The following is a 27,999-nucleotide window of genomic DNA, read 5'->3' on the forward strand; positions in this document are numbered from 1 at the left end:
CTTGGAAACCTCTTGTATTCCCATAAGAAGCCTTTTATCCAGCAGGCTCTCTTCCTGGTTACACATTTGCATATTTGCAAGCCTGGTTTTGCAGCCCTTCCCCGCTCTGCTGTGGTTGTGGTGGTCCATCTGTTCATAGCAGTGTCATCCCATCCGTCTTGGGCACCCCTTCTCAGTGCCAGGGTCTGTGTCTTTAGCTTATTCTAAAATATAGATGTGGGGGCAATTATTGCTCAAGTGTACGTAGAAAAGTGCCCTCCAAGGCTCTCAGCAAGCCCCACTATCCAATCAAGGGCTCATGAGGGAGTTCAAAGATGACAACGGAATTTGCCTGGCATCTGGGCTCCTATGTACCAGCCAGGTGTCCAGTGGATCCACACTAGGAGCTCCTTCTCTGGCCCACTCCTGAATTCATGGAGTGGGAAGAGGGCTACATTGAAAGGAGGTGGGGACTCAGTCTGGGAGGGATGGGAGGGAGCCCTGGGGCAGGTCTGAAGGGATCAGAGCAGTGCTTCTCAACCTAGGGGTCGAACAACCCTTCCCTAGGGGTCACCTAAGACCGTCAGAAAACAGATGTTTACATTACAGCTCATAACAGCAGCAAAATTACAGTTATGAAGTAGCAATGAAAATAATTTTAGGGTTGGGGGGTCACCACCACACGAGGAACTGTATTAAAGGGTCACAGGGATAGGAAGGTTGCGAGCCAGCCCCGTGCTTCTTAGAATGGCAGGCAAATAGCCAGGGCTGAAAGAAAGGCCAAGTTTCAAGTCTGCAGGCCCATAAAATCCATTCCCCCTTCATTCAGGATTCTTCTCAGATCCTCCTGGATTCCCTTCTGACTCCGCATTAAACTTTACTACCACACACAGCTTGTAAACGGCATCAAAACCATTTACAACAGCCTTTATATGCCTTGGTTTAAATAATAAACATTTTTATTTCACTCTTCTGCAAAATGAAACTCTTGGGGCAGGGCAAAGTTTAGAAGAGAATAGAACCAGGAGTCTGGGGAGGTGGAGCAGAATGCGGGTGCTGTGGACATTTGAGTTCTCAGTCCAGTCACACCAGGAAGTCTGGTCTCACCATCTCTGGGCCACTGACTTACTACCATTCTTCCCTTTCAGGACAAGAAAGCCATGGTTCTAGTGGGCGAGGGACTGTGCTGGTGAGCACAGCTGTGGAGCGCCCATAGGAAGCCGACTCAACGGGCTTCACAGTGAATATGGCCAGAGAGAATAAAAACGGCAAGCTATTCTGAAGCAGGCGAGACCAAGAGGTGAAATTTAGGGGTTGTGGGGCTCATCAAAGCAACAGAAGCAAGCAGGAGCCCGACAAGGTCCCCGTGGGCTGGAGATTGGCTCAGATGCCCTGGCCCTTGGAGGTTTGGTAGCCATAGCCCTTTCCAAATGGGGAGTCGCTCCATGCAGGGCTGCATCACAGCTCCTTAAAAGAAAATCATTCAAGCTCCCAGGCCTCTCACTAAACCTGAAGTGTCAGCAACCAGCCAGCTTGTTACTTTCCTTAACTAATGCCTTTCTATTTCCTGCAGAGTAAACAACCTGGTTCCATTAGATGTTGTAAAATATTTACCAAGCCACCAAGGGCGGGGGGGGGGGGGGGGGCTGCCTCCTTCCCAGAACACATGAGGGAAGAGAAACCAAGGTCAGGCCTCTGCCACCAGGGGCTTCCAATCAGTGATTCTTCAACCAGAGACAAGGCAGACTGGGGAGAGGAGGAGGAGGGAGAGCGGAGAGAGAGAGAGAGATGAGACAAAGCAAGAGGCACATAGACAAGACCTTCTTGAAAAGCTCAGGGGCCAAATAGACCATGGGATCCTGTGTGGACTCCTGGAATAGTAAAGGAAAAGTTGGCAGGAAAGTGGTACAGTCTGAGCGATGTCTGAGTGAGAGTGTGCTGTACCTGGGGCAGATTTTCACTTATGTCTATACATCACAATGTATAATAAGACCTCAGAAAACCTTAGTGGAAGGTACATGAGAACCATTATAGCTAAACACTTCCATTTAAAACCATGGTTATGCAGCCTTCTGGTGGAGAAGAATCCTCCAGCACAGTTGGTAGGCTGGGGAGGAACTCACTCTCCACAGCAGTGGTTCTCAAGCTTCTTAATGCTGCAACCCTTTCATACAGTTCCTCATGTTGTGGTGACACCTCTCTCCCCACGACTGTACTATGTCATAACTGTACGTTCGCTACTGTTATGAACCATAATGCAAATGTGTGATATGCAGGATATCTGATCTGTGACCCCTGTGAACGGGATCCTTCTAGGTGTTAGATATGATCCCTGGGGGACCCGGCAAGACACAGGCAGAGCACAAAGGGGAAATGAACAAAGGAGGTAGAGTGGGGATGTCACTGCAGTAGACATGTGAGGCAAAGGGTAGGACAGATACTGCAGCCCCTTAGCAAAGCCACCCTAGTAAGAAGTTTTCTGGATGGAGGCAGTGCAGTGAGTAGGTTAGAAACCCTTCAACCTGCTCCGACATTGCATACTCTTGTGTCTGAAAGCCCACTCCCTTTCTTGGTTCTCTTCTCATCCAAGGCAGCACAAAGTCCTCACAGCCTTAGTGAATGGAGGTGCTGTTTCAGGAAGATGCGACAGTAAAGTTTATGTGTCAACGGGGCCGGACTGTGGAGCCTGTTTGTTTGCTGCACCTGTCTGAATGTTGCTGTGCAGATAGTTTCAGATGTTGTTGACATTTATCATCAGTAGGCCTGGAGTCAAGAAGATTGCCTCCCCCCCTCCACACACACACACACACACAATGTAGTGGGCTTTCTATAATCAGTTAAAAGCCATAGAACATAGCAGTTTCTCAATGAAACAAGACTGCCTCATGAGAGCAACACAGAGAGCCAAGTGAACGTTGTATGGATTTCCAGCCAGGCCCCTATCCTGTGGGGTTCACACTAAAGTATGAGTCTTATCTGAACTACCAGACTACTCCACAAAGTTCAGACATCCCAGCTCCCACAACTGCTTGAGCTCATGTCTTAAAATACATCCCTCTCTCCCTCCCCTCTCCACTATCTCCCCCCTCCTTTCTCCCTATCCCTTTCCACCTCTTCTCTCTTATATCCTAATCCTGAGTCTCTGAAGAACAATAGCCAATACATTATACGATGAAGTCCAGAGGCAGAGGTCCAAAACCCCTTCTGCACGTACTGGGATGCTGACATTGCCTCTGCAGGTTCAGAGACCATGGCATCCTCCACTGGTAAGGCACCACTTCGTCACTCAGTCACCAAAATAAAGACTTCATATTGATTGTTTTAAGAGGGTGTCTTTCTCTGGGCTCAAAAGTGACAGTTAAGTGACAAAGATTTCAGAAACAGCTTAGTGGACATCCCCTTCACTATCTCTCATTTTCAACTCAAAAATAACAACACATCACTCAGCTCCCCCACCTCTCGTCCTCAGACACGCGTGTCCTGAGATGACAGCACATCCTTGGTGATGAGAATGAATGTGCCACCTGCCAAGGAGAGATGCTTGGTCTGTGTTGATGGATCCGGCTTCACAGCAGAGCAGTTCTCTCTCCTTCTCTCTCTCTCTCTGTCTCTCTGTCTCTCTCTCTCTCTCCTTCCCTCCCTCCCCTCTCTCTCTTTCTCTCTCTCCCACCTCCCCACTCCCCCCAACCCCCCACCTTGTCTCTCCCTCCCTTCCTCCCTGATCACAGTGCCTCTGTCATCAAAGAGAAGAGTGGCACCCAGGAGGCTGTTCTGGGCTTATGGACATTATGGCAACCCAGGAAGTCAGAGCCTGGGCCACAGTCTGAGTGCCAAATTCAACCCTCAGTCACACTCTGTTTTCCATGTCCTTCATTTCCTCATTCTGGGAACATTGACAACCATTTATATGAGTAAATGACATCCTAGGTGCCACATCCTAGACGCCACCAGAGGACACCTTATAGGCCAAACAACAGGAAGAAGATGGGCAAGGTCCAGGCCCTGATGCCATCCACACTTTGAATCCCTCCTTTCTTGTTTTTTGTTTTCTTGAGACAGGATTTCTTTGTATAGCCCTGACTGTCCTGGACTCACTTTGTAGAACAGGCTGGTCTCAAACTCACAGAGATCCGCTTGCCTACTTCTGCCTCCCTGAGTGCTAGGATTACAAGTGTGAGCCACCTCCTCTGGCTTTAATGCCTATTTAAGGAAGGTAAGCAAAGACCAGCAGCTTGCACCCTATGGAAGCCTAGCCTCCTGGCAAATTTGCAGCAGCATCCTTCCTCCACTCAGCCAGGACCCCTCCCTCTCCCTCTCTGCTTCCCTGCCCATAATCTACAGCTGACCCAGAATGGACCTGCCCAGGCAGGTGGAAGAGAAATGCCAGGCTTGCACCAGCCTCGATTGCATTAAATGGCCAGGAAGCAGATGCATTCGAAATCCAAAACCTCTTTACAAGCTCCTATCTTGATTTGCCTTCAAATTACAGTTGCCAGATTTAGCAAATAAAAACACAGGACACTCAATTAAATTTGAATTTCAGATCAACTACAAAACATTTCCTGCAATATTTGGGACATGGAATAAAAAAAAATCACTTATGGTTTCTCTGAAATTCAAATATAATGTGGTGCTGTGTCTCTGTGGCATTCCTGCTGCCTAGGGGAAGAAATTTTGAAAGCAACTTTATCAGGCCCTGCTTCTTGTCAGTCTCTGGGCAGCGTGTTTCAGCTCCCCACCCCCCTCTCCCTAAACTGCAGCTAGTTATTCAGCCCAGGCCTAACCTCAAGCTGAGGCAGGAGGGGCCTGCCAGACCATGCTGGCTAGTTTTTGTCAATTTGACCCAAGCTAGAGTCATTTGGGAAAAGAAAATTCAACTGAGAAAATGCCCTCACTAGACTGGCCTTGGGCAAACTTTTTGGGCTCATTTTCTTACCTAGTGATTGATGTGGGAGGGCCCAGACCATTGTGGGTGGGGCCGCCAGTGGGTGGTCCTGGAGTGAGCAAGCCAGTAAGCAGCATTCCTCCACAACCTCTGCTTCAGTTCCTGACTCTGCTTTTCTGGATGATGAACTACAAACTTAACCCTTTACATCCCAAGTTGCTTTGGGCCATGGCGTTCCCCCCCCCCCCCACAGGAATAGAAACCATAACTAAGACACAGATGCATACCAACACACAGCTTACACTCTCCACTAGCCCTGGCTCCCTGCTTCTCCCCAGTCATTTGACCCACTCCTATATCCTTAGCTGCTTTGGCTCCATTAAGCATCTGCTTGAGGTCTGAGGATCTGCCCATTAATAAATATCTGACCTGTGATAGTTTATGTTCACTGTCAACTTGATTTGACTACAATGCCCTGGGAGCATAGCTCTAAGTATCACCTCTGAGGGTGTTTCTAGAGGGGTTTTAATGAGGAGGGAAGACCTACCCCAATATGGACAGCTCTATCCCATGGCCTGGGGTCCTAGCATGAATAGAAAGGAAGAAGAAGAAAGCCAGCTAAGCACCAGCATTCATCTCCCTCAACTTCCTGTGGCTACAAGGAGAGCAGCTGCCACCACACCTAGAGTTGCTTTTGCTACCTCCCCTCCTATTTTAAGTTGGCGTTGCCAGCCACTCTGTCACACATGAGACAAGTGACTAACACAGGTTCTTCGCCTGTCCTCAGGCCTGCTGCTGATTCCTTAGCATCACTGTGGGTGACCATGACTCCAAGGAAATTTGACCACTTCCTGTCACATCGCGCCATCCTCTGTGGTGTAACTGAGGCTGAAGACAACCATAACTTCGGAACTCCGTGCTTGTTGCAGATGTAAACTCTCCCACTAGTGCCTGCGTCTGGAGGAACTCTCACCCAGGGCACGCGACCCTGGTGGAAGCTGCCTTTCCCTCCTGGTCTGCCCTCCCAGTCTTCCCATTGCCAAATGACAGCTGGGGGTCATTGACGCTTGATGCTCGACAAACCCCATTTCCCAAGCAAGACCCACTCTTCAAATTAAGATTCGCAGAAGCACAAGTGGAGAGGAGGCCAGACCGTGAGCTCTGTCATTCTCTTGATCTCTTTCACTTGTGCCCAGAATCCAGGGCTGTCCCAACACCACTGAGCAACAGTCTTCTTCTTCCATTACCAACCTTCCCTAGAGGCTTGTTGCTTCCCAGGAACACAAGTCCAGAAGCACTTACGCTCCGGATGGGACTGGCTCCTTTGCTCTCTCAGCTGGGGCCCACGCTTGCTTGCTTGCTTGCTTGCTTGCTTGCTTGCAAGAGATGTCCCCTGGCATTAATATTTTACTGAGGCTAAAACTATTCTTCTCGTGCCAGATGTTAGGCCACATCGGGCAAGGGATGAGCGCATCTCATCAAAGCTGCCAAGCTTGCTTTTGACTTCTCTTATCAGGCTTTTACCCCTCTCTAAGCCCCCCCCCCACCATCACCCGGGAAGAACTTCGTCATGGTGTGCTCACACAGAGCCCAGGAGAAGAGATCATCCACCCAGTCCATGCATTCATCACGCACTGCGCTGACTGCCAGCTACGGCCCAGTTTTTATGACAGGCAGTGCATTGGGCTCTGTGGCTATGAGGAGAAGTCAGCGAATCTGCCCTCAGGGAGGTTGATTGTTTAAAGCAGGGGGTGGAGGGGGAGAGAAACAAGTGTCCACATCAAGAAAACATGATGATTCTTTTAGTCACCTGACATGAACTGCCTGCTTAGGAGCCAAACTTCTTTTTTTTTTTTCCCTCTGATAGTTGTTTCACCTTATGTTTGCTTTTATTCTGACCATTATATGTGACCAAAAATAATCTTGGCGTAGCTGGCTTCCTCTTGCCATTCTAGCCTTGTATTAATAAATACCCCTTCTTCTGAGAAGCATTCCCCAAATGTCTTAATCTAACGTGGCCCTGGTCACTCCACAGCCCATCATCCTGTTTCTTCATCATTGTGGTATTCAGCACGGTCTGGCTTTTTCTTGTTTTGATCCTCTGTCCTCTGTTTGATTGTCCCCTTCCCTCAGTGGCACATCCCCCAGGCCAGGGACTACTTCATCCAGGGCTGTTGCACAAATAAACAGAAAGAATGCCAGAATGGCTCCCACCCTCCAGGGGCCCTTGACTGTCATGCCAGGGCACTGGGAGCTCTGTCTAATACATTCCCCAGCCTACCAGACTTCATTTGTTTGTTGACCCTTGACAAAGCCCCATAGGAGAAATGAAATGTCACAAGGCTTTGCCTTGGCCCAGAATGGAATCAACTCGGTATTAATGGTTCCCATGCTAATCAGAAACTCTAATTAGTAAATAGACCTAATTTATCAAAAGTGGAAATAAACAGCACCATGACATCACAGCCATTTTACTTAGAGGGTAACAACGCAGAAGGCCAGAGGCCATGGAGTCAGGTGTGAGCACAACGTAGAAACATCTCCCTGACTTCTGGATACCCGGCAATAGTTCAAACACTGCCCCCTCCCCCGCTCAAGCACCGCCCCCTCCCCCCAGGCCACACCAAGAAACTCACACTGGATTTCAGCCCACTGGACTGTCTGAGCAATAGATGAGGAGGCTCGGCCATGAAAATATTACTTCTAAAGGAAAGCATGCCCCAGAAAAGGAGTCATTTCAATGGAAGCTGAAATTATTATTCGTGGCACAGATGCCGTGTATCTTCAGGCTTGCTGTTATCGCATGGATCAGGCTTCTGACACTGGCAATCTTCAAAGGGGCTAATGAAAATGTGCCAAGTGCAAGCTCATCAGCGAGGCACCAGTGTACTACTTTTCATTTACTCTTAGACTCTAAAAGACGCAAATGACATGAGCACTTATCCCTTTGGAAGCTCTGACCTTTGGACAGCCTAAATTAAAGGTGCCATATAAAACCCCAGTCCTGTCATTTCACTTGATCAAATGCCTGGCCTTGGCCACGCAAAACCTCAGGGTTAAAACAGAACCATCCAGCCTACCAGAGACAGCAGCTGCCAAGGCCAAAGGTGCTATTATGCCATTATCTGATCTCTGAGCCCTGGCGTGTCCCGGCAACCTGATATCTGAGCCTCTGACCCACACAGGGCAATGAGGCTGTAATGACATGAGGGTTTTGAGTAGGCTCAATGCAAAGGGAAAAGGCTCCCTGCCAGCCAGGCCTATCTACGGAACCCTAGAGTGACTACCTGAAGGGAACAGAAGGAATAATCCTTACTTTTTCGCATTCTATGGAAGCAGAGGAAAATCCTATTGGTACCATCGCGTTGTTTTGTTTCCCTGATAGAAAGTGATTCAGCAAGAGAGAAGCAGTCGCTGCTGCCCAGCATGACACAGTGACCTCTATTTCTATTGGCCCTGTGTAAGAGGAGACCTGGATGGCGCTGTGTGCTGTGGCTCTCCTGGTCCGTGTACTTTCAATCTAGCCAGTATGTGGCTTGGTATAGAGATTAGATGAGCTGTTGAAAATTCAATTAAAATGCTGAACTTGGGGTCAAATTAAAAAGCCATGGGATGTGGACATTCTACAGCAGAGATTCGGTCTACCCCCCAAATCGCTCAAGGAATGGGAAGCACATTCAGGTCCCCAGCTCCCCAAAATTCTGATTCCAGAGATCTGAGAGCAGGTGGTGGGTCTGTAGTTTGGGAAGCTTATTGTACTCAAACAGAAGTTTCCAACCGTCCTTTAAAAACCCATAGTAATGCAAATGGCCATTGACATATCTAATTTTATACCCATAGATTAGTGCATCTATGGTTCTTGTCTCTGGAGACTCCCAGCTGCTCAAAGTGCAGAAGAGAAATGGCTGTGGAGTGCTGAGTCCTAAGTAGTATCTCCCTCTCTACCCCGGCCCCAACACACACACACACACACACACACACACACACACACACACACACACATACACACCACAGATTAAAAACACACTCTCATGTACATACAAACACATATGCATACACACTCACTTATACATACACACAACACAAACACACATACCCTCACATTCACACACATATAGACACACACACCCTCACATTCACACACATATAGACACACACACCCTCACATTCACACAAACATACTCAAACATACACTCACTTACACACACACACCTCACATAGATAAAAACACAGTCTTATATATATACAAATACATATGCATACACACTCACTTATACACACACACACCACAAACACACACACCCTCACATTCACACACCTATACACACACATGCTCACATTCACACAAACATACTCAAACATGCACAGTCACTTACACACACACACACACACACACACACACACACACACACATACACACACACGTACCCTTTAAGGTTTAGAGAGCATCCTGGAAGAAGATGACCATAAAAGAAGGAAGGCTGTAAAAGCCAGATGTTGTAGAGAATTCCTGTAAAACAGTGTGTTCTGGACATGGCAGGACCATTGTACTCATGAAAACACAATAATATCAAACCAGTCAACTTGAGAGATTCTGAACCTAGCTGAGGAGCCTGTTAGCAGTTGATGAATTTGGGGAGAGAGTGAATCAATTTTCTTCAGGGATGTGGTCCATGGTAGGTTGTCCAAGCTCCACTGGATGGCCCTGCGTCCATGTGCATTTGGGCAGCGCTACTGGATTGTGTCTTAGTTGGTGTTTGTGTAATAAAAATGTTATGACCAAAAGAAACTTGGTGGGGAAAGGGTTTACTTCATCTTACAATTCTCAGGTCACACTTCATCACTTAAGGAAGTCACGGCAGAAACTCAGTGTGGGAACCTGGAGGCAAGAGCTGGTGGAGAATCCGTGGACGAACTCTGTTTACTGGCTTGCTCCTCATGGCTTGCTTAGTCTGCTTCCTTATAGCATCCAGGACCATCAGCCCAAGAGCGGCACTCCCCACAGTGAACTGGACCATCCCACATCCATCCGCAGTCAAGAAAATGCACCACAGGCTTGCTGTCTGTGCCAGGCCAGGCCAACCCAGTGAAGCCATTTTCTCAATTGCGGTTCTCTTTTCCCAAATGGCTCTAGCTTGTATCGAGTTGCCATGAAACTAGCCAACACGGGTTATTCGAAGAAGTAAAAAATGGGAGGAGAATTTAAGGGACAGGGTACCAGGAGAAGTTAGAGAGAGGGAGTGGAGGGTAGATGCAATCTAAATACATTGTACACATCCTATAAAACCACCAAGGAACTGGAAACATGTAACAATAGTAATCCTCAGTGTTCCTTCATTAATGCCGTAAACAAGAGCTGACAGTGGGTCTAATAACAGCATCAAGGTGGTAACAAGGTGAATAAAAACCTTTTGAAAATATCCACAGTGGGCTGGGGGTGTGGCTCACTGGCAGAGAGCCTGCCTAGCAAGGACCATGGCCAGCATTGCAGACAAAATAAAATAAAGTTGCGTATGATTTCAATATGGCTAGTGAGGTCTAACTAGCTCTGCACTAAGCTCATTAAAACAACCAAGCAGAGGCAGGCGGATCTCTGTGAGTTCAAAGCCAGCTCGGTCTACAAAGCGAGTCTGGGACAGCCAAGGCTACACAGAGAAACCCTGTCTCGAAAAACAGATAAACAACCAACCCACGACAGCAGCAGTGTAGCTATAAAGAGAAAGCCTGGGCCTTTGCTGCTGTAGCTTTGCTGTGGAACTCCTTGGTCAGGCTGCAGGAACAAGCACTGGCCATTTCCACTGTCCCTGGGGGAAGGGAATCATGGGGAGCTTCACTGCGTGCTTCCTAGGCCTTGTCCTCACCTGGCAACTATCCTCTACCTGAGAGCACGGGGCGCTGAGTCTGCTTGGGGAGATACACAGGTCTCTACCCTGATGCCTCGCACACCTGAAACCTAACCGGTAGGCTGGTTGGGTTGGGTTTGCCCCTCCCCCACCTCAGAGACAGGTCTTTGGCTTCCTTCAGGTGCTAACCACTATAAACCCGAGACTTGGGATCTGCCCTGTAGTTTACGGTGAGGTTTAGTCAATGAGAGGCACTGAGGAAGGCCCGAGCAATGTGTAGAGAAAAGCTGGGGCTGTTTACTTCCTGCCTCTTCCTGGCAGTTCTGGCTCCTGCTAGGCTCTGAGCTCCATCCTTGCTCCACATCACTACTCCTTGCCCTGTCTACTAGCTTCAGTGGTACCTGCTTCCTGCCATGGCTGGGCTCTAAGGGGTTCCCTTTCCCTACCCACAATGCTTTTATAAAGCTGCTTTGCTCCATCTCTTGCACTCATACCTTCTACGTGTGCATCTCTTGCCAGGGCCCCTTCTGATATGACTGCCATATGGCACTAACTAGCCATATGATCCTCAACAAGTACCTTAGGCTCCTCATCCATGGAAGAGATTAATGGGGGGGGGGGGAGGAAGTTGTGAGCACTGGGTGTGGCAATAATTCGGGAAGGGGTTGAGCAGAGTGCCTGGTCCAGAGATGAGCCCTGGGTGAGCCTGCAGGTAACTCTGTAGAATAGGAAGGCGATCTTCTGGTGGGACAGAAGACTCGCTGGTGTGTTCTGCAGGCGGCAGGCCATTCTCCACAGAAGAGAGGAGGTAAGAGCTGACCTAGAGGAAGGAGGGTGGCTTGTGGGTTCCCTCTGCATCCACTTCCTTCCCCATCTTGGCAATAAACCTCCTTATCTGACACGTGCCCAGGTTTATATGCAGTTGCGCATTGGCTCTGCACAGCGTTGTCAAGTAGGTCTTATTACACAGCTTTATTTTTCTTTTGATAGAAAATGGTTTTGAGATATGAAGAGATTCATCCAAAGCCACACACTGCTAAGTATCCTAACTAGGCGCCCTTCTCAAGTTCTCTACGCAATGACTCAAATTATTTCCCAACAAAAGACCTGAGATGAAAGATGTAAGTGATCTAGCAAAACCCCCGAATTTGGGAGGTAGAGAAATAAGTCCTTCCACTGAGAACTACAAATGGCATTGAAAAGACATAGTCACGTGCCTCCCGGTAACCGGGCATATGCAGCTTTGTTGTGTCTTTTAATGGAAATAATTTCAGTTAAAAATGCAGAGATAAGGGACTGAAGAGATGGCTCAGTGAGTAAAGTGGCTGCTAAGCAAGTAAGAGGATCTGAGTTCAGGGTCCCCAGCACCCACGTGAAAGCTGGGCATGGCAGCATGAGCTGTAATATCCGCAGTGGGGATGCGGAGGAGGTGTGTCCTCAGGGTTTGCTGGCCAGCCAGTCTAGCCAAACCAGTGAACTCCAGGTTCAGTGAGAGACGCTGTCTTAAAACACAGGGTTGGAGATCAACTGTGAAAGACACCTGACATTTACTACTGTCCTCTAGACTCACATCCATGCATATTTTTTACATATAGGTCCTGTTGTATGCACTTATACAAACATATGTACAACTTATAGACAAACAAACAAAAACACCATTCTATCTTCTTGGGTTAAAAATAGAAAACACGGAATGTTTCTAACTCTCAGCAGAAAGTCCCATGTTTTACCTACCAAACCTCAAATGTCAAATTGCCCTAAATAAATGCTATCTGAAATTCAATTTAATATATCATTAAATGACATTGCTTACTATAATCTAAATGTTTTTAATCCTTTAAAATTGATATGTAGAAATCCTTCTTCTCCCTAGGTTAGGAGGTGGGGGGATTTTAAGGTCATTAGGCCACTCATGAATGAGTGAGTACCCTTTTAATAGATGTCCTATATTAGAGCCCTTGCCCCTTCCAGCATATGAGGATACAGCAAGGAGGAATGATGTAATCCAGAAGTGGGCTCTTTCTAAATACCAATGGCCTTGATCTCGGCCTTCCCAGCCTTTAGCACTGTGAGAAATAGCCCTGCAGTTTATAAGCTACGTGGTTTACGATAGCAGCCATATGACTACCAAAGCAACGGCAGGCTATGCTTCCCCTGTCCTTGCAATGGGAATTCCCGGCTCATTTTAAATGCTTAATATTGACACCCTTCCCAAGCCCCTCCCTTCCCAGTCTTTTAAATGCTTCATGGTCATTAATTCCTACTGTGTCCCCAGAAGAAGGCAGATGTTATTAGCTGCACTTCACAGGTGAGGAGACCAGAGGAAGAAAGGTTAAACAGTTGGCTGAGGGATGAAGAGGAGACCAGAGTTGTGACCAGGCCTGGCACCAAGACCAACCTAGGCCAGAGGAATTTTTTCTCTAATTTACTGTATAGAATCTTTGAGACCTCACAGCCTTTCTAGAATTTTCTCTGCTCACAGGAAGCAAGTCAGCCTGGTGTCTGGGTGTTTGCTTTCCCAACAATGCACTTAGTTCCCAGACACACAGGTAGGCCGACCACCAACAGTTACCTTAAAGAAGACCAGCATGGCACAGGACCCACCCCTCTCAAAGTTGATTGATGCAGGCCTGGCTCCTATCAGAGAGAAAGCCCTTCTGTCAAGAGAAGGAACTGATATACACTCATGTGCGAATAAGAGGAAAGCAAATCCATTCTGAGTAAATTGAATCAGCCTTCGCGGAGTACAAGGAACCTGTTCATAAAACATTTGCTAACCATTAACTACAGTCCTGCTATTAAGTGCTGTTAATGGCACCTCCTCAGAACCGTGCCTCACCAGCCTAGTTGCACCTTTAATGGGCTGGCTGCTGTCAACGTGACACCCGGGGCCCAGGCTCAGCACAGCTGGGGTGATGTGTTTAAGCTAAACAGCTCTCCTGATTAGTTCCGGTGCTTGGGGCCCAGCAGGTCACCTCTCTCTAAGGGAAGCCTGTGCCAGCCCTGGAGACAGCCAATTCTGTAGAGCCACCTGGCTCTATATTGTGGCCCTGTGTCTATCCACCCATCCAATCTCTACACTTCTCAGCCCGGGTTGTGGCAGGGTGATCCAGCTTGTTGCTATAGGGCTGATGGAAGCTGCATGGAGAATACCAGACTTTCTTCCAGGAGGCTTTCCCTTTGAGCTTCCCACTTCTTTCCTTTTTTTTTTTTTTAATGGCTTGTAAGTCCCACCACATGCCCCACTTTAGCATTCAGGCCAGTCCTGATTGCTCATCCGTACCCAAGTAGTCAATATTCAACCTTAGCCAGACCTATATCCTGAGCTCAATGCTGCCAGATGCCCCATTGGTGTCCCACAGCCTTAGTGCCATGTCTCATGCCAAAGATTCCTTCTCACTCAACCCCAAGTTAGAGCAAGTTTCTTGCCTCAAATTTTCATATCTTTTTCTCAACCATTGCATCCATTGATGGGCTAATTGACCCCACTTACAAATACCTCTGGCATCCATTTCTTAGGTTAAGTGAAATCATCCCTCCAATGTGCATGCTCTAAAATGTCATTGCGATGTTTTTTTTTTTCTAATACTGGACACTAACTCTTCAGAATGCTCTTTCATCTATTCTTTATCTCTGAAGTCCACTTTTATTCCCCTCTAAGAAAAAAAGTCATCCCTACCTGGTGCCACACAGCACAGGCAGGAAGCAAGCTTGAGGTGAGATGACCCAACACACACACACACACACACACACACACACACACACACACACACATACACACACGCACACCCTGAGCCACATGACCAGGCTGAGGATTGAGCCAGAGATGATCCCAGGTGCAGCACTGTGCAGGCCCAAGCAGGCAGACCACACCTAAGACAACCCCTGTCTGGTGCCACACTGAATGAGTGGGGCATAACACTCCTGAGGTGACCCCAGACACCCAGAGACCCCAGGGCCACTAAGATGAGCAAGTAAGTAGAAGGATGTGAACCCAGTGAACAGCAGCAAAGCTGGAGACTGGAGGGTAGTGAGGAACAGCCTGATGTGAGTAGCTGGCGATGCCACCTAAAGCCATGGTGAAGTCCTAGCCTGTGCTGCCAAGGAGGCCAATGCCTTGATCAGGACTGCCGCTAGCTGCCATGTTAATGTCTGAGGGCTGTGTAGAACTGACCCACCCATCACCTGGGCACCATAGGTGTCATGAGAGTGGGAGAGCTATCCCTGTCCCTCACTTGCTGGCCGCTGTACCCCACCTAGATAGCAAAGTGGAGCTGGCCCTGGTTGTGGGGTTATGGGTGAGCCAGTCACAAGGGTGTGAGAGCAGGAGAGCTGGCCCAGCCCCTTGCTTGCTGCAGCACTTGGGAGAGTGGGCCCTATACCTTGCCTGGATAGCATAGTATAACTGGCTCTGATTGCTTGGGCACTTGGGAGGTACACTGACCATGAGGGCAAGAGAAAAGGAGAGCTGTGTCTGCCCCTTGCTGGCTGCAGCATTGGATGAGCTAGCCTGGGCAGTGCTGGAGAGCTCCCTCAGTGGTGTGGGTGTGGGAGAGCTGGTAGGTAGACCAGTTCATATACCTCCCAGGCCCAGATCCAAGGCTTTGAGTTGACCCATCTATGAACTGCTAAAGCATGAGGAGGAGCTTCAGGACCTCTATGGCACAGGGCAACAACAAGATACCCAGGAGTCCCAGTAAGGATGCAGCGTTGACAATGTAGCAGAAGCCAGAGGCCTGGAACCAGACCAGTGACCCATCGTAATGAACATTTGCAAGTAAAGATCTGAGGACAAAAGGGTAATACTGTGAGATGCACTGTGACACACTGCAGTTTCCATGATGAGATTTCATTTTCTTTTTTTTTCGGGGAGGTTGCAAGGGTGGAAGGTGGGTATGAGGGGATAGAGAGGTGAGTGAGATTTGGGGTGCATGACGTGAAATTCACAATGAACGAATAAAAAGCTTAAAAAGAAATAACAAATTTATTGTGAACCAGTCTACAATGTGTTTGCCTTCCATTTGGGGAATCATCCTTATACCTTACAGACTTGTCATCTGCCCCTAGGGATCTACTGTCACTACCCATGGTGCACAGTCCCCAAAGATACAGGCTTTCATTTATTCACAAGGCAGCATTTATTACAATCCCTAAAACAAAGTGGTTTCAATGAGTTCTTGAAAATTATTTGAATTTTGCCTGATGGCCGTAAGAGATTATTTTGCCTGGATATAAAAAGATTGCAGAAGACAATTATGTAGGAGGCTACTACATTTAAAATGTGAATTTCACTCTTTTCTCCTCCCATGTGGGCAAAGAGTCCCTCTGATGAAGTGCAAGAGGGGAGAAATAGCAAGAGTCACCCCCAGAATTGCTACACAAATCTAGAAGTCTCTTGTAGAGTGGTGCATGGCTGCCCTCCTCTCAGACCAGCAGACGCGAACACTCGGTGTTGGCGGGAATGGCAACTGAAATCAACTGGGCATAAATCTGCCTTAGGTTCCCACTGTGTTTGAGGAAAAACATCAAGCAGGGGGGGGAAATGCCTCTGCCCACACAGCTTTCACTGGTCCCTGGGGATTCCCGTCACAGGCACAAAAACAATGAAGGCAGCAAGATAAGACACTATATTTCTAGAATATTAGATGGAGAAGCAACTTCCAGGGTCAACCGTTCTGTTACTTGAGAAGTCCCTCAGAGACTATTCTATAGGGTGCAGGAGGAGGGTGAGGCATAGTGCCTATCCTCTGTCCTGTCCCAAGCTCTGGTTCCCCCAAACCAGTGCTACCCAACTTCATTCTGACACATTCCTAGAAATAGGATTGAGCTTAAGGGATTATACTGAAAGAGACACGAAAAAAATCACAGTCTACTTTAATTCCTTCCGTTATTCATCTGACTTGCAGAAAAATCGAGAATGGACGAGTACGTGTAAAAATATCTATGCAGGAAGGGCTCCATTTCTTCTGGTCTGGAGCTGGATCTGACTAGATGTGACCACACCTAGAAGCCATCAGCCAGGAAGGCCAACCAACCAAAGCAACCAGCACTGTTGAATCTAGCACCGCAGCCCACTAGGCTTCCAGGAAATGACTGTACTTTAAATAAACGCAACAGGCAAAGGCAAGGGGCCCAGTGCAAGGAGGAATAAGTGTATTTTTCAAAAGTGCATAGCCAGGTCGTCTCCTGGGAATGACTTTTCCTTCATCTTTATCGATCTCCAGAATAAACTGGGTTGAGAAGGGAGAGAGCAGTGAGAAATCGTCAGCGTGCACAGGGAGATCTGTCTCCTCCTTTGCCAGCAGATTAAGCACTCACACTTTGCGGGCTGGCTGAGCCTCTCCTGAGAAGATGGGAGGCAGACAAAGAAAGACCAGAAGCAAGCCCCCACCTCTGAACCATTCTTTCCAGATGAGCCTAGAGGCCCCCAAGCTCCAGAATGTCTGTGTGTCCATCCTGCTCATCATCAGCCACTCACTTATATTCTAACCAAGCCTCGGGTGAGGACTCGGTAGGTGACAGAGCTTGCTGAACAAGCTCCAAGTTCAGATCGCCAGCATCACGTACACGGCTGTGCACACCTGTGACTCTAGTATGTTGTGGGTGGGGACAGGGAGGCTGGACAAAGATAGGAGGATCCCTGGGGGTTTGCTGGCTAGCCAGCCATGCCAAAAAAATAAAAGTTAAAAAAGCCAGCTTCTTGTTCATTAAGAGACCTCGTGTCGAGGGAATAAAGTGAACATAAATAGAGGAAAGCATCCTCCTCTGGCCTCTAGGTAGCACATACACCCATGGACACATGTGCATACACACATTAGCACACACACCCATGGACACATGTACATACACACATTTGCACACACACCCATGGACACATGTACATACACACATTAGCACACACACACCCATGGACACATGTACATACACACATTTGCACACACACCCATGGACACATGTACATACACACATTTGCACACACACCCATGGACACATGTACATACACACATTAGCACACACACCCATGGACACATGTGCATATGCACATGCACTGAACATAAACATTACCAAAGAAATAGCATTCTAATGACACAGGATGCCTTAAGTGCCCAGAGCCTTGAAAGCACAGGAGCCTAGAGTCTCCTCAACTTCCTCTTCTTCTCTCCTCCTTCCAGTGAGCTAAGATGACAGAGAGATAAAACACTGACGTAAGCAGATCAAAACCTGCTTCCCCACATCATAGCTATGGTGTCTTACCAGAGTCAGTGGGCTCCATTTTCTGCATTAAGATGTTTTTTTAAAAGGTGCAGCACTTAAGAACAGAGAGACAGAGAGAGAGAGAGAGAGAGAGAGAGAGAGAGAGAGAGAGAGAGAGACAGAGAGAGACAGAGAGAGACAGAGAGAGACAGAGACAGAGAGACAGAGAGACAGAGAGACAGAGAGTGAGTGAGTTGCATGGGTGAAGACCAGAAAGAAGCCAGAAGGATAGGTGGGGTGAGTGAAAAGCATTGCCCACCTGCCAGCCTGGCAGACTTGGGACCTCAGATTTATGGGCCCATTCACCAGGTCATGCTGGGGGAAAAAAACTGTGTATGAATTGGAGTGCCATAGAAGGAATCACATTCAAATTGTTCCAGGGAGCTTCCTGCCTTCACAGAAGACTATGATAAATCCTCCCACAGATTTCCCCTGGGTGCCCAGCAAATCCTGCGTGTGTAACTGCAGCCTCCTCGGGGGCCAAAGGAAAATGAAAAGTCAGACGGAAGGCAGGAAGCCGCCTTGGTGTTGAGCTTTAACACTTCTGAGCCTCGTGACAGACCCTCGGGCACCCAGCCTGTGAGAAGCCAGCCATGCAGTGAGCAAGGATACTGGCCCTCGAGTCAGGACTCAGATCTGTACCTCATCCTGTCTTTGGCCTTGAGACCTAGGTCAAGAGGTTCAACGGCTCTGAATCCAACTCACCTTATGCCACTCATAGAGTTGATATATAGGGAAGATAATAGTCATGGACATCCAGCCCGCAGCACAATGCATACCTGGTGGGGCCTCTTCCTACGACCAGGATATGAAGGTTGTGGTCTGTACAGTCCATTGCACAGAGCTTTACGTCAGCTGTCTAGTTCGGCTGGTTTGTGAGCCCATGGGAGCCAGAGTGCCACCATGGAGAGAGGTGGAGGACAAAAATCACAGCACTTCCCCAGCTATAATGAGCCCAGGAGCCTGACAGGAGCCAGAGGCACCAGGCCGGGCTCTGACAGCAACTATTCCTCACCAGCACCACCTGGGGAGCTCCTGTGGCTGGAAGGGGGTGCAGAGATAGCATCTAGGCACTTTTAAGGGCCTCAGATTGCTTGTGAAAGAGAAGCCAGGGTCTTATTTATGTCACTTGGGCTGAGCACGCAGGGAGGAGGCCGACAAGGGAAGCCTTTAATGAGGGCTCTTCCTGTCAGAAATGCTGACAGGAGTTGGACATGAAGTGTGCCTCAGCCAAGACATCATCATCCCCAGGACCCCAGCGGAAACATAAAACCGGCTGCAAATATCAGCTTCTATGAAAAGTCGGGTGCAAGGCAGCCGGAGGGCTGGGCTGCAGAGGTGCAGGGATACGAAGAAGATCAGGTTGGGCCCTCCAGAGTCTCGTTGCGTACTCAGTGCCAGCTTCCTGATGTAGTCCACCCTCCAGGAACACAGGGGGAAATCTCACCAAATGAAAAGCTACTCTGACTACGGAAACCGTTCTCCCAGCCCAGGTGAGGCCCACACACCCACAATGCTGCCCCTGAGGTACAGGCACCAATTTTATCCACTCTGTCCTCTCAGAAAGTGTGGTGTGACAGAGACTGGAAACAACCTTCCACTTACCCTACAACCTCCCTCCTCTGCCTGGCACTGCTAGCCTTGTCCCCGCCCCCTTCAGTGACTATGCTATCTGCTGTCACCTCATCTCTGTTTAGCCCTCTCACCAGGTTGCTATGGCTTAGATGCCTTTGTGTGTCAAAAGGGAGAGACTAGGGTGGCAGGTCACATGAGAGAACTCTCTTTGGACTCATTATTCTACGGAGGAAAGGGAGAACGATGGGGGGAACTCTTGTCTCCCCACATTACGGTGGGTCAGAGTATGGGTCTATGGATCATATGCCCTGGGATCAAGGAAATGGTGTTAGGCTCCTGATGCCCTGGAAGGGGCCTGAAAAGCCAAGTATGAAACTATAGGGTCATGGAGACAGGCCTGTGGGATGGCACCCAGGCTTTATACAGAGAGCAGCACATGTCTCTACCTTTCTTCCTTGGAGCATGTTTGGGACAGATAAATCCCACATCCAGGAAAGCAGGCCACACTCCAGCAACTGTGCATACTGAGAAACTCACAGGATTGGCAGTTCTTTCCCTGCTGTCTCTGTCCCCATGACTGCTTTCCCTGCCTCAGTTTACCTAGCTTCGAAAACAGGGGTGTCTGTTTCTATGGCAAAGGATAATGCAGGAGCCTGAACGTACTCATTTTGAAGGACGAGCCTTTGTGTAGACAGAGTTCTCTGTCTTCCCAAGCATCCACTCACCGGATGCTCTATGCTGTTCTGCGAGGCAGACTCACCCCACCCAGTGTTTCAGACAAAGGTTAAGTCTCAGAGGTACTTGCTCAGTGTCACCCCGTAGCTGAGGCAACTCAGACAGCCTGGGAATGCACAGGGTTAGTCTGAGACCAAAGAAGAAGCAGGCAGAAAGAGCTTGGACATCACCCCTCAGGTGTCTGTTCTCCCTTTCTGATCTCAAGAAAAAGCTTGAGAGTGCCACTGCTTCCAGAAAGATCTACATCTTGCCTCCAAGCCATCCCCAGAAAGGGGCGATAAGTCCACCTTCAAAAGGGGAAGCACTGGTCCAGGCTCTGGTGCTCATTGCAGCAGGTGCTGTATACCGGATTCTTCTGAGAGAAGACAAAGATAACATAGCAAAACGAGGTCTGTACCTAGCGGCCAACTCACTCTGATCAGCAACCAACGATACATGGCGATTCCATCCCACCTTCTCAGGCCCCACCCTGAAAGTGACCCAAAGTCCTCCTGACAGCATTCCTGAACACAGTGACAGAGTCCAATAATGAGGCCAGGAGCATTTCAGAGGATGCTGGATTATTCATAATAATAATAAAAAAAGAAACGGCCCAAGGAAATCCCCATTGCCTCATCAAGTAAGGAGTAAGGTGCGTATGTGCACAATGGAATATTACTTGCCAGAGAAAAATGGGTGAGGTACCAATACCATAGGTGAACCAGAAAAATAATATGCCCAATAAAAAGAAGCCAATCGAAAGGTTGCATAAGAGAAAATTCTACTTAGGAGAAAAATCCAGGCAGGGCAAATTTACAGGAGCAGAAATAGATTGGTGGCTAGCTGGGTCTGGTATAGGACCGGGGAGTAAGTGCTAATGGAAGCTGACTTTCTTTCTTCTGAAAGGATCAAGATGGCCTACAATATTGTGATGGTGGCATGACCCCGCGAATATGCTACTACATTGACCTGGACATTTTATACAGATGGATCTCAGGCGGATATCTCAATAAAGCCACTTAGGAAACATGAAGACGATGCAATCATTATTTTCCTTATCTTCCTTCCTGGCCAGTGACAGGAGAAGGTCAATATCTCAGAAATAACATTAGGCCCTCTCATTGCTCTTTATAAGGCCACACACGGAAGGTGACAGGAGCTGTGTTTATTACAGTGCATCTGTCTTCAGCCACACTAGACAACCAGAATCTACCCTCCAACCTTCATATTTGTCATTTACTGCATTCTGCTTATGGGCTGAACATTTTGCTTATATTTCCTCATTTACTCTTTACAACAGCCTTCTGAAGCAAACACCTTTATATAGCGCCCCTTCTACAGAGGAGAAAATATAGGTGCTCAGTGCACCTGGCCAGGGGAGCACCAGGCAGGTGAGGAGCACTGTGCCGGGGTCTGGATACACACAGCCTGTCTCTAGAGCCCTCTCTTAACCCTTGACCCCAGGAGAACTCATCTGAGGCTACCTAGAGCCATGAGCTCCCAGCACATGAGGGACACAGCTCCCCAAGAGCATGACACCAGCTGGAAAAGCGACCCTGCACATGGAAGATGTCTCTCTTCTGAAGACGCTTTGGCCAGGGATGAGACAGATTTTCTTTTAAATGACTGTCCACTGCTGTGTGTGATTGCTCTTTGGTTTTATCTAATCCTGCTCAGTCCATGTTACTGCTATCATCTGGCTCGCCTATCCCAAAGGGGGTGATAGACTCTCTGGCTCCCTAAGAAGCTGGCGCGGTGACAGGGAGGAGAGAAATGCATCAGGCTGGCCAGAACCCAGGTAAAGTGAAGCGCTTAATCCACCTGCAGCAGTGCCACAGTCCTTCCACGCTCCTCTGAGTCACACGAAGCACCTCCCAGCATCTCTGTGATGGGAAAGATAAGTGGGAAAGAAAGATGGGACCTCACTCACCAGCTGAGTGAGGTCCCAAAGAACTACAACATGCCATGGCAGGATATACACTTGAATCCCAAGATTCAAGTCGTGACCCTGGCTTCACAGTGGCTGTGTCACCATCACTCAGTGCCCACTACTTGCCATAAGTCACTGAGAGCCCAGGACCTATTAGGCTTTCTGGGAAGACCCCGTGGGGCCGGTTTGGATGTTATAGGGGTGGTCACTTGAAGCCACTTAGGTTCTTGCCTTTCTTCCTCTGTAAGGAACCTAGAAATGCAGTACCTTCCAGGCCCTGCCCAGACTGAGTTGTTTTCAGACACAGAGATGCTCATGATCCTGGGAGAGCCGCTGTCAGGAAGACTAGCACCCTCCACCCGTCCATTTTACCTCCAACTCCAGTGAGCTTGCAGTTAGGCTCCACAACCCCCGTGACTCATCCATTTTTCTGCCAGCTTGAAAACCGCTCCGCAGCAATTCATCAGTGTGCTGGGGGAAGAGGCAGCTGACAGCCAAGAGCCAGTGCAGCCGAAACAAACAAGGGCAGAGCTGCGAGCCACACTCCCTATTTTAGTTCGAAATCCTGCCTTCTGAGGGCTGAGGGTTTTGTTTTTTGCCCCAGGTTCATGCAAATATTGGTGTGTAAGCAAATGCCCAAATCACTGAGTCAGTGGATGACCCAAGAACCTTTGCTTAATTGCAAAAATGCAAGTTTGAAAGTTTGAGAAGTTGGCTGGTGAAGGGATGCAGAGGCTGGCCCATTCCAGCGGGAGCACTGTTCTTGTAGGAACATTGGGGCTATGCATCTTTATTAGCGCAGCTCTAGCATGGCCTCCTTGACCTTGGAGAAATGAAAGTAGAGGCCAGGTCATCCTCGAATGGACCCGCCATCAGTCTGAGTTCTCCCTGGACCTGGCCTTTTCCATCTAGTTCTTGAACACAGGCCGGAAGACACTAGAACATCCACAAGATAAAAGAGGACTGCAGCTTAAGGGGGCAAGAATTGGGATCTGAACCCAACGGTGGGCGCAGAAGTTTCCATCAGAAGCTGGTGTAATGTAACATAAGCTGGTTCATTCTTCACTGAAGCCTGCCCTGGGTGATGGTGGGGGCACCACAATGCCAGAACTTATGTACTTTTTGGCCCCAGCCTGCCTTTGTCTCAACCAGTTAGGATCAACTGCTCTCATGAATCTGAGGCCCAAAATTTCTAAGTCGCTCCCCATCCAGTCCTGCTTACCAGAGCCCCCTCCCTTCCCCCATTTCCTCACAACTCCATCCCCTTCTCACTTCTGACAGCTCTCTGCTCCCTTAGATCCCACAGTGAGTTTCTGGGCAGTAGGGCAAGACTGATGACAGAATTTATAGGGCAAAATGCAAAATGAAAATGTAGGCTGTCTCAAGATCGCCAAGCATTTCAGAATAGGAGAGCAGAGTGTGAAACCCAAGACCAGGGCCCTGTGCTACTGTGTGGCCATATAGCTAGGATGCTGCCCTGCCTGGGATCAGAAATACTCATTTGACACCATAGGTGTATATGTGCATTGGGGGTGCTGGCCAGGGGACACTGAGGCTGCAGAGGAGAAAGGATAAGAGGGAAGCTGAAGGCAGAGGAAAGGTGAGATGAAGATGTGTGGACGAACACAGAAAAGCACAGAGATTCAGGCCAGAGAAGAGCATTTGGGGTGGGAAGGAGGAGGCCCAACTGTGATGCCTGTAGTGGACCCAGAGTGGACACTTCCTCTACCAAACCCCCGAACACTTTACCATGATTATGTGTGCAGCCCTACTACCCACCATAAACATGCACATACATACATTATGCATATACACACATGAACACACACATATCTCACATACATATACATGCGTGACAAATGTCTTTTTTCCCTGACTCCTTTTCCTTTTGCTTTACCCTCTTGATGGCTTTCTCTCTGTTCTTACCTCCCTCTGGTCCTACCCATGCCGTGTCATTCACCCTCTGCCCTTTTTCCCTCACACGCCTTACTCTGATCTACTTAGGAATGTCATCCTTCCTCGGCCCCTGTCCCATTGGTCTTACACACCAGGACACTTGGAATGAAGGAGGTTTATAAAACATTTGGTCTCAAGACAACAACACAAACAGTCCTTCAATAAGATCCCTTAGCACAGTGAATTTCCTCTTCCCCTACATCCCCTTAGCTAGGGGGACAATAAGGGAAGCTGTGTGGTAGGACGCCGTGTAGCAGTGTGCCTAACCAGTGTCACAAGCCAGCGGACTCCAAGCCTAGTGCTGCTCCTGGTGTGACCACACCTGGCCTCTCTGCTCTGTGTTGGCTTTGTTAATTGCCTGTCCGCGCTCTCTTCCTGTACTCTTCTCTCCATATATAACACATTGGCTTTTAAACAGCTGTGCCCTGAACATAGAAGACAACATAGGCAAAGAAACATCAAATCTCTGCAAAATACCAGGGTCCAGAAGAGGACAAGCTAAGCAAACCCTCCTCCTCCTCCTTGCTGGAGTGATGGCAGTGACTGGTCATGCAGGAAGAGGATGTGAAGGCTTCTGAACCAGATCCAAACAACTCCGATACTGACTAGCCTTGTGACAGTAGCTAAGAGGTGTATCCACTCTATGTAAAATAGAAATACCAATAGGGCTCCCTCCACAGGATTTTCATGAGGTCCAGATGACATGAGCAACTTGACGTCATTGCTGGAAATTTTCATGGGCTCCAAACATGGTATTCGTAAGGATGTCCTTTAAATAAAGACACCTTTCGTTGTGCGCCAACTACATGCAGGAATTGCTCTAGACAGGGTGGGTGATGGGGGTGGCGGGGCGTATGTCATGGTGCATTAACTCCACAATGACTTGGCCTTCATGGAGCTTGTGTTCTAGCACAGAGGTGGATAAAGGGCCTCCACTATGAAGCAAAATCAGCTTTGAGGACTAGAGAGACAAGGGACAGCAACACTTGGGTTAACACAAGGGAAGGAACTTCTAAATAAGGTGAATTTAGGACCCACATTTACAGTTCCCTGGGGAGAGGGGGCGAGCTGTGAATTCAAATCCCATGGGGCTGGAGTATACAGACTGAAAGGAAGACCAGGAAGAGATGAAACCGGAGTGGGTGGGCAGGAAGCGGGGAGGGAGGGAGGGAGAGAGGGAGGGGCCAGCTCATGCTTGGTCCTAGAGGCCTGAAGAGGAGGACTGTGCCGCTGTAAGGTTGAGAGTGGGTTTGGTCTGATTCACATTTTAAAGGCTCATGGGCCTCTGGTGGGCAAAAGGAGAGAGAGAGAGAGACATCAGTCTAACTACAGGAGAGAGATGACAGAAGCTTCAATAAGGCTCTCTACTGCCAGGCAAGGCCCTGTGCTTTGTTCTTGGAAGGTCCTTCTATTCCATTGGCATTCTATTTAGGTGCAAGTTCTCAGGACATAGTTTTACATTGGCACCAGCTGCCTGAGTCAGGGGTTCTGGAAGAGGTCAGTAGGCATGAGGAATGACCCCGATATGAAAGAGAAATAGAGGGAGGGTGGAAGCTCACTGGAGAATATAAAGTGATACAGAAGCTGCTGCTGTTGTGTTTGTTGTTGTTGTTGTTGTTGTGTTGTTGAAACGTACCTATGTGTGGGGGTGGAGTGGAGACACATGATGTATACGGCTGGGAGACAGAGGAGAAGGTAGCAAGTGCGGAGACGCACTTGTCAAGGTCAGAGGACTACCCTGTCTCTCAGATTTTGCCTCCCTGCCATGTTTGAGACAGGGTCTCTTTGTTGGTTGCAACTGCTTACAACCAAGCTAGATGGTCCTCCAGCTTCCTTCTGTCTCCACTCCCCGTCTTGCCACAGAAATGTTGGATGTCAGACATGCACTACTGTGGATGTCAGGGATCCTGACTTGGGTCCTCACATCTGCACGCACACCATGAAAGAGATTTGTAAGTGGTCCTACTGTGCAGGGTCAGCCCTGGATCCAACTCTCAGCTGCGTGACCTTGAAAAAGTCATTGTTCTGCATACCTTACCTTCCTTACCCCTGAATGGAGCTCACAGGGGGAAGACACAGGGAATGCCTACCATATCACATGTCAAACTCTGCACATATCAGGGACCCTCCTCCCTTGACCATCCCCTGTATGTCTTCCACATGCAAATGTGCCTCATACAGCTTTGAGCCTCCAGCTACCTGGAAGCCTCCTAAAAGGTTTGTGGAGTGAGCCGGAAACAATCAGAAATGATCTCTGGGTCCTGGAGACTAGAGGTCTGAAAAGTATCTCTTGACTGATGCAGAATGCATGTCACAGCTGGATATTAGGCACTTCCCAGAAGCAGTGAGGAGTCAGGAGAGCATCTGCTGGCCAGGGCCCAGCCCTGGGAGTGACAGCGTGTTTACAAGAGCTATTAGGAGCTGTTGCTCATCTGCTTTCAGGACGATTTACTCCGTCAGGACTGGCAGGGAGCTTCTTTTCCTTTTGTTATTGAATTGATTATTGAATCACAAATATTCCATTTGAATAACATGACTTCACTTCAAGGCTGGCAGAAGCCTAGAGCCCACAGTAAGAAGACCCACTTTAGGGTTGTAGATGTATCTTAGTGGTACTCTGCTTGCCTAGAGTGCACTGGGCCCTGGGTTCTTTCCACTCCCAGCATTGGAAAGTTGGGGGTGGGGAAACTTTTTCCATTCTGCTTTATGACAGGTTCTAAATGCATAAGCCTGAGTTAGAGAGAAAATATCTATAGAGGACCATGTCAGCAACCCCTATGTCCTCTGAGCTCCTTGCAACCAGTGTCCAAACTTTAGATACCATAACATGATAAAACCAACTACACAGGTCATCATCATTGAGAACTTAATGACTGAATTTCAAACTAAAGATGCCCTTCACCAAAATATCTCCTGATAGTTTAAGCAAGTTTATGATTTGGTATTGGTCCACATTCATAGCTATCTTTTGTCACAGGCAGCCCAGGGGCTGCAGGTTGGATGCACTTTAAAATTGTGCAGCACAGCATCCTCTAAGCCTAGCCTGATGCTTGACACTTACTTCAATAAGTACTTCTTGACTACAAGGCCCCGCCCATCTACTGACTAGCCATAATGGTCTTAACTAGAGCAAACCCGAGTCACCCACAGCACTGGAACCCACTGTGTACAAAGAACAGCTGGAAGAACCAAGAAGATGATTGGTAGCAGGGAGCACAGATGTGGTACTGCACACGCCTTCTTAGAGAGCTGCCCTGCTCAGCGATTCTCCTCTTGTTGACCATTCATTATAGTCAGATATCTCCTGAAAGCGTTGGGAAACAACTGCTCCACCTTTGAGGGCCGAGTATAAGAAATAAGCTGAGAGCAGAACAGGTTCACCCAAGAAGAGGCATACAAATGCATCCTGTGCACAGCTACCATATGAAGGAAAAGGAGAAGATACCCCCAAACAGGACAGATTTAGAAGTTATCTACACAGGGGAGAGGGGAGGGTGCAGGCAAGCATCCTACCTTGGTGGTGCGTCAACTCTAGTCTCCTCTCCCGTACCACTGCTGAGCTTCCCATATGGAAAACATCCTGCAGAAAATTGGCTTGACAGTTGGGTTTGCTCTAGAGGAGCCATGCTCAGGCAGGAAGAAGCTTCAGGGCAAGCCTCTACCTACACCTGCTGTTTCTCACACACCCTCAGTTTGTTGTAATCAGCAAACACTGATCCTGACTTGAGATGGTCTTTCCTGAACTTCTGCAATGCGATCCTTCCAGCCAGCCCTCGAGGTCCATCTTTTTAGCCACATTTTTTGTATAGGAAAAAACAGAACTCAGAAGGTCTGTGATTGACCCAGACAACGTGAGGTTAAGT

The 27,999-nt window shown here is 48.4% G+C and overlaps 1 protein-coding gene across 4 annotated transcripts in view; it reads right to left on the reverse strand.

The window, feature by feature from the left end:
- GALNT14 (polypeptide N-acetylgalactosaminyltransferase 14) overlaps nt 1-27,999 on the reverse strand; it is a 241,282-nt gene that overhangs the window by 150,108 nt on the left and 63,175 nt on the right. The window contains exon 1 of one of the 4 annotated variants that reach the window (XM_084792927.1): nt 22,553-22,753. The exons of 2 other annotated variants lie outside the window; for them this stretch is intronic. In XM_084792927.1, coding sequence (XP_084649053.1) covers nt 22,553-22,606 — 54 coding nt within the window. In that variant the 5' untranslated portion in view covers nt 22,607-22,753. Of the gene's footprint in view, nt 1-13,279; nt 13,388-22,552; nt 22,754-27,999 lie in introns of those variants that run through there. One more of the 4 variants, XM_084792925.1, reaches the window with a different exon arrangement.

The sequence above is a fragment of the Acomys minous genome, assembly GCF_964271855.1.
Source record: "Acomys minous genome assembly, chromosome: 8".
Classification (NCBI taxonomy): Eukaryota; Metazoa; Chordata; class Mammalia; order Rodentia; family Muridae; genus Acomys; species Acomys minous.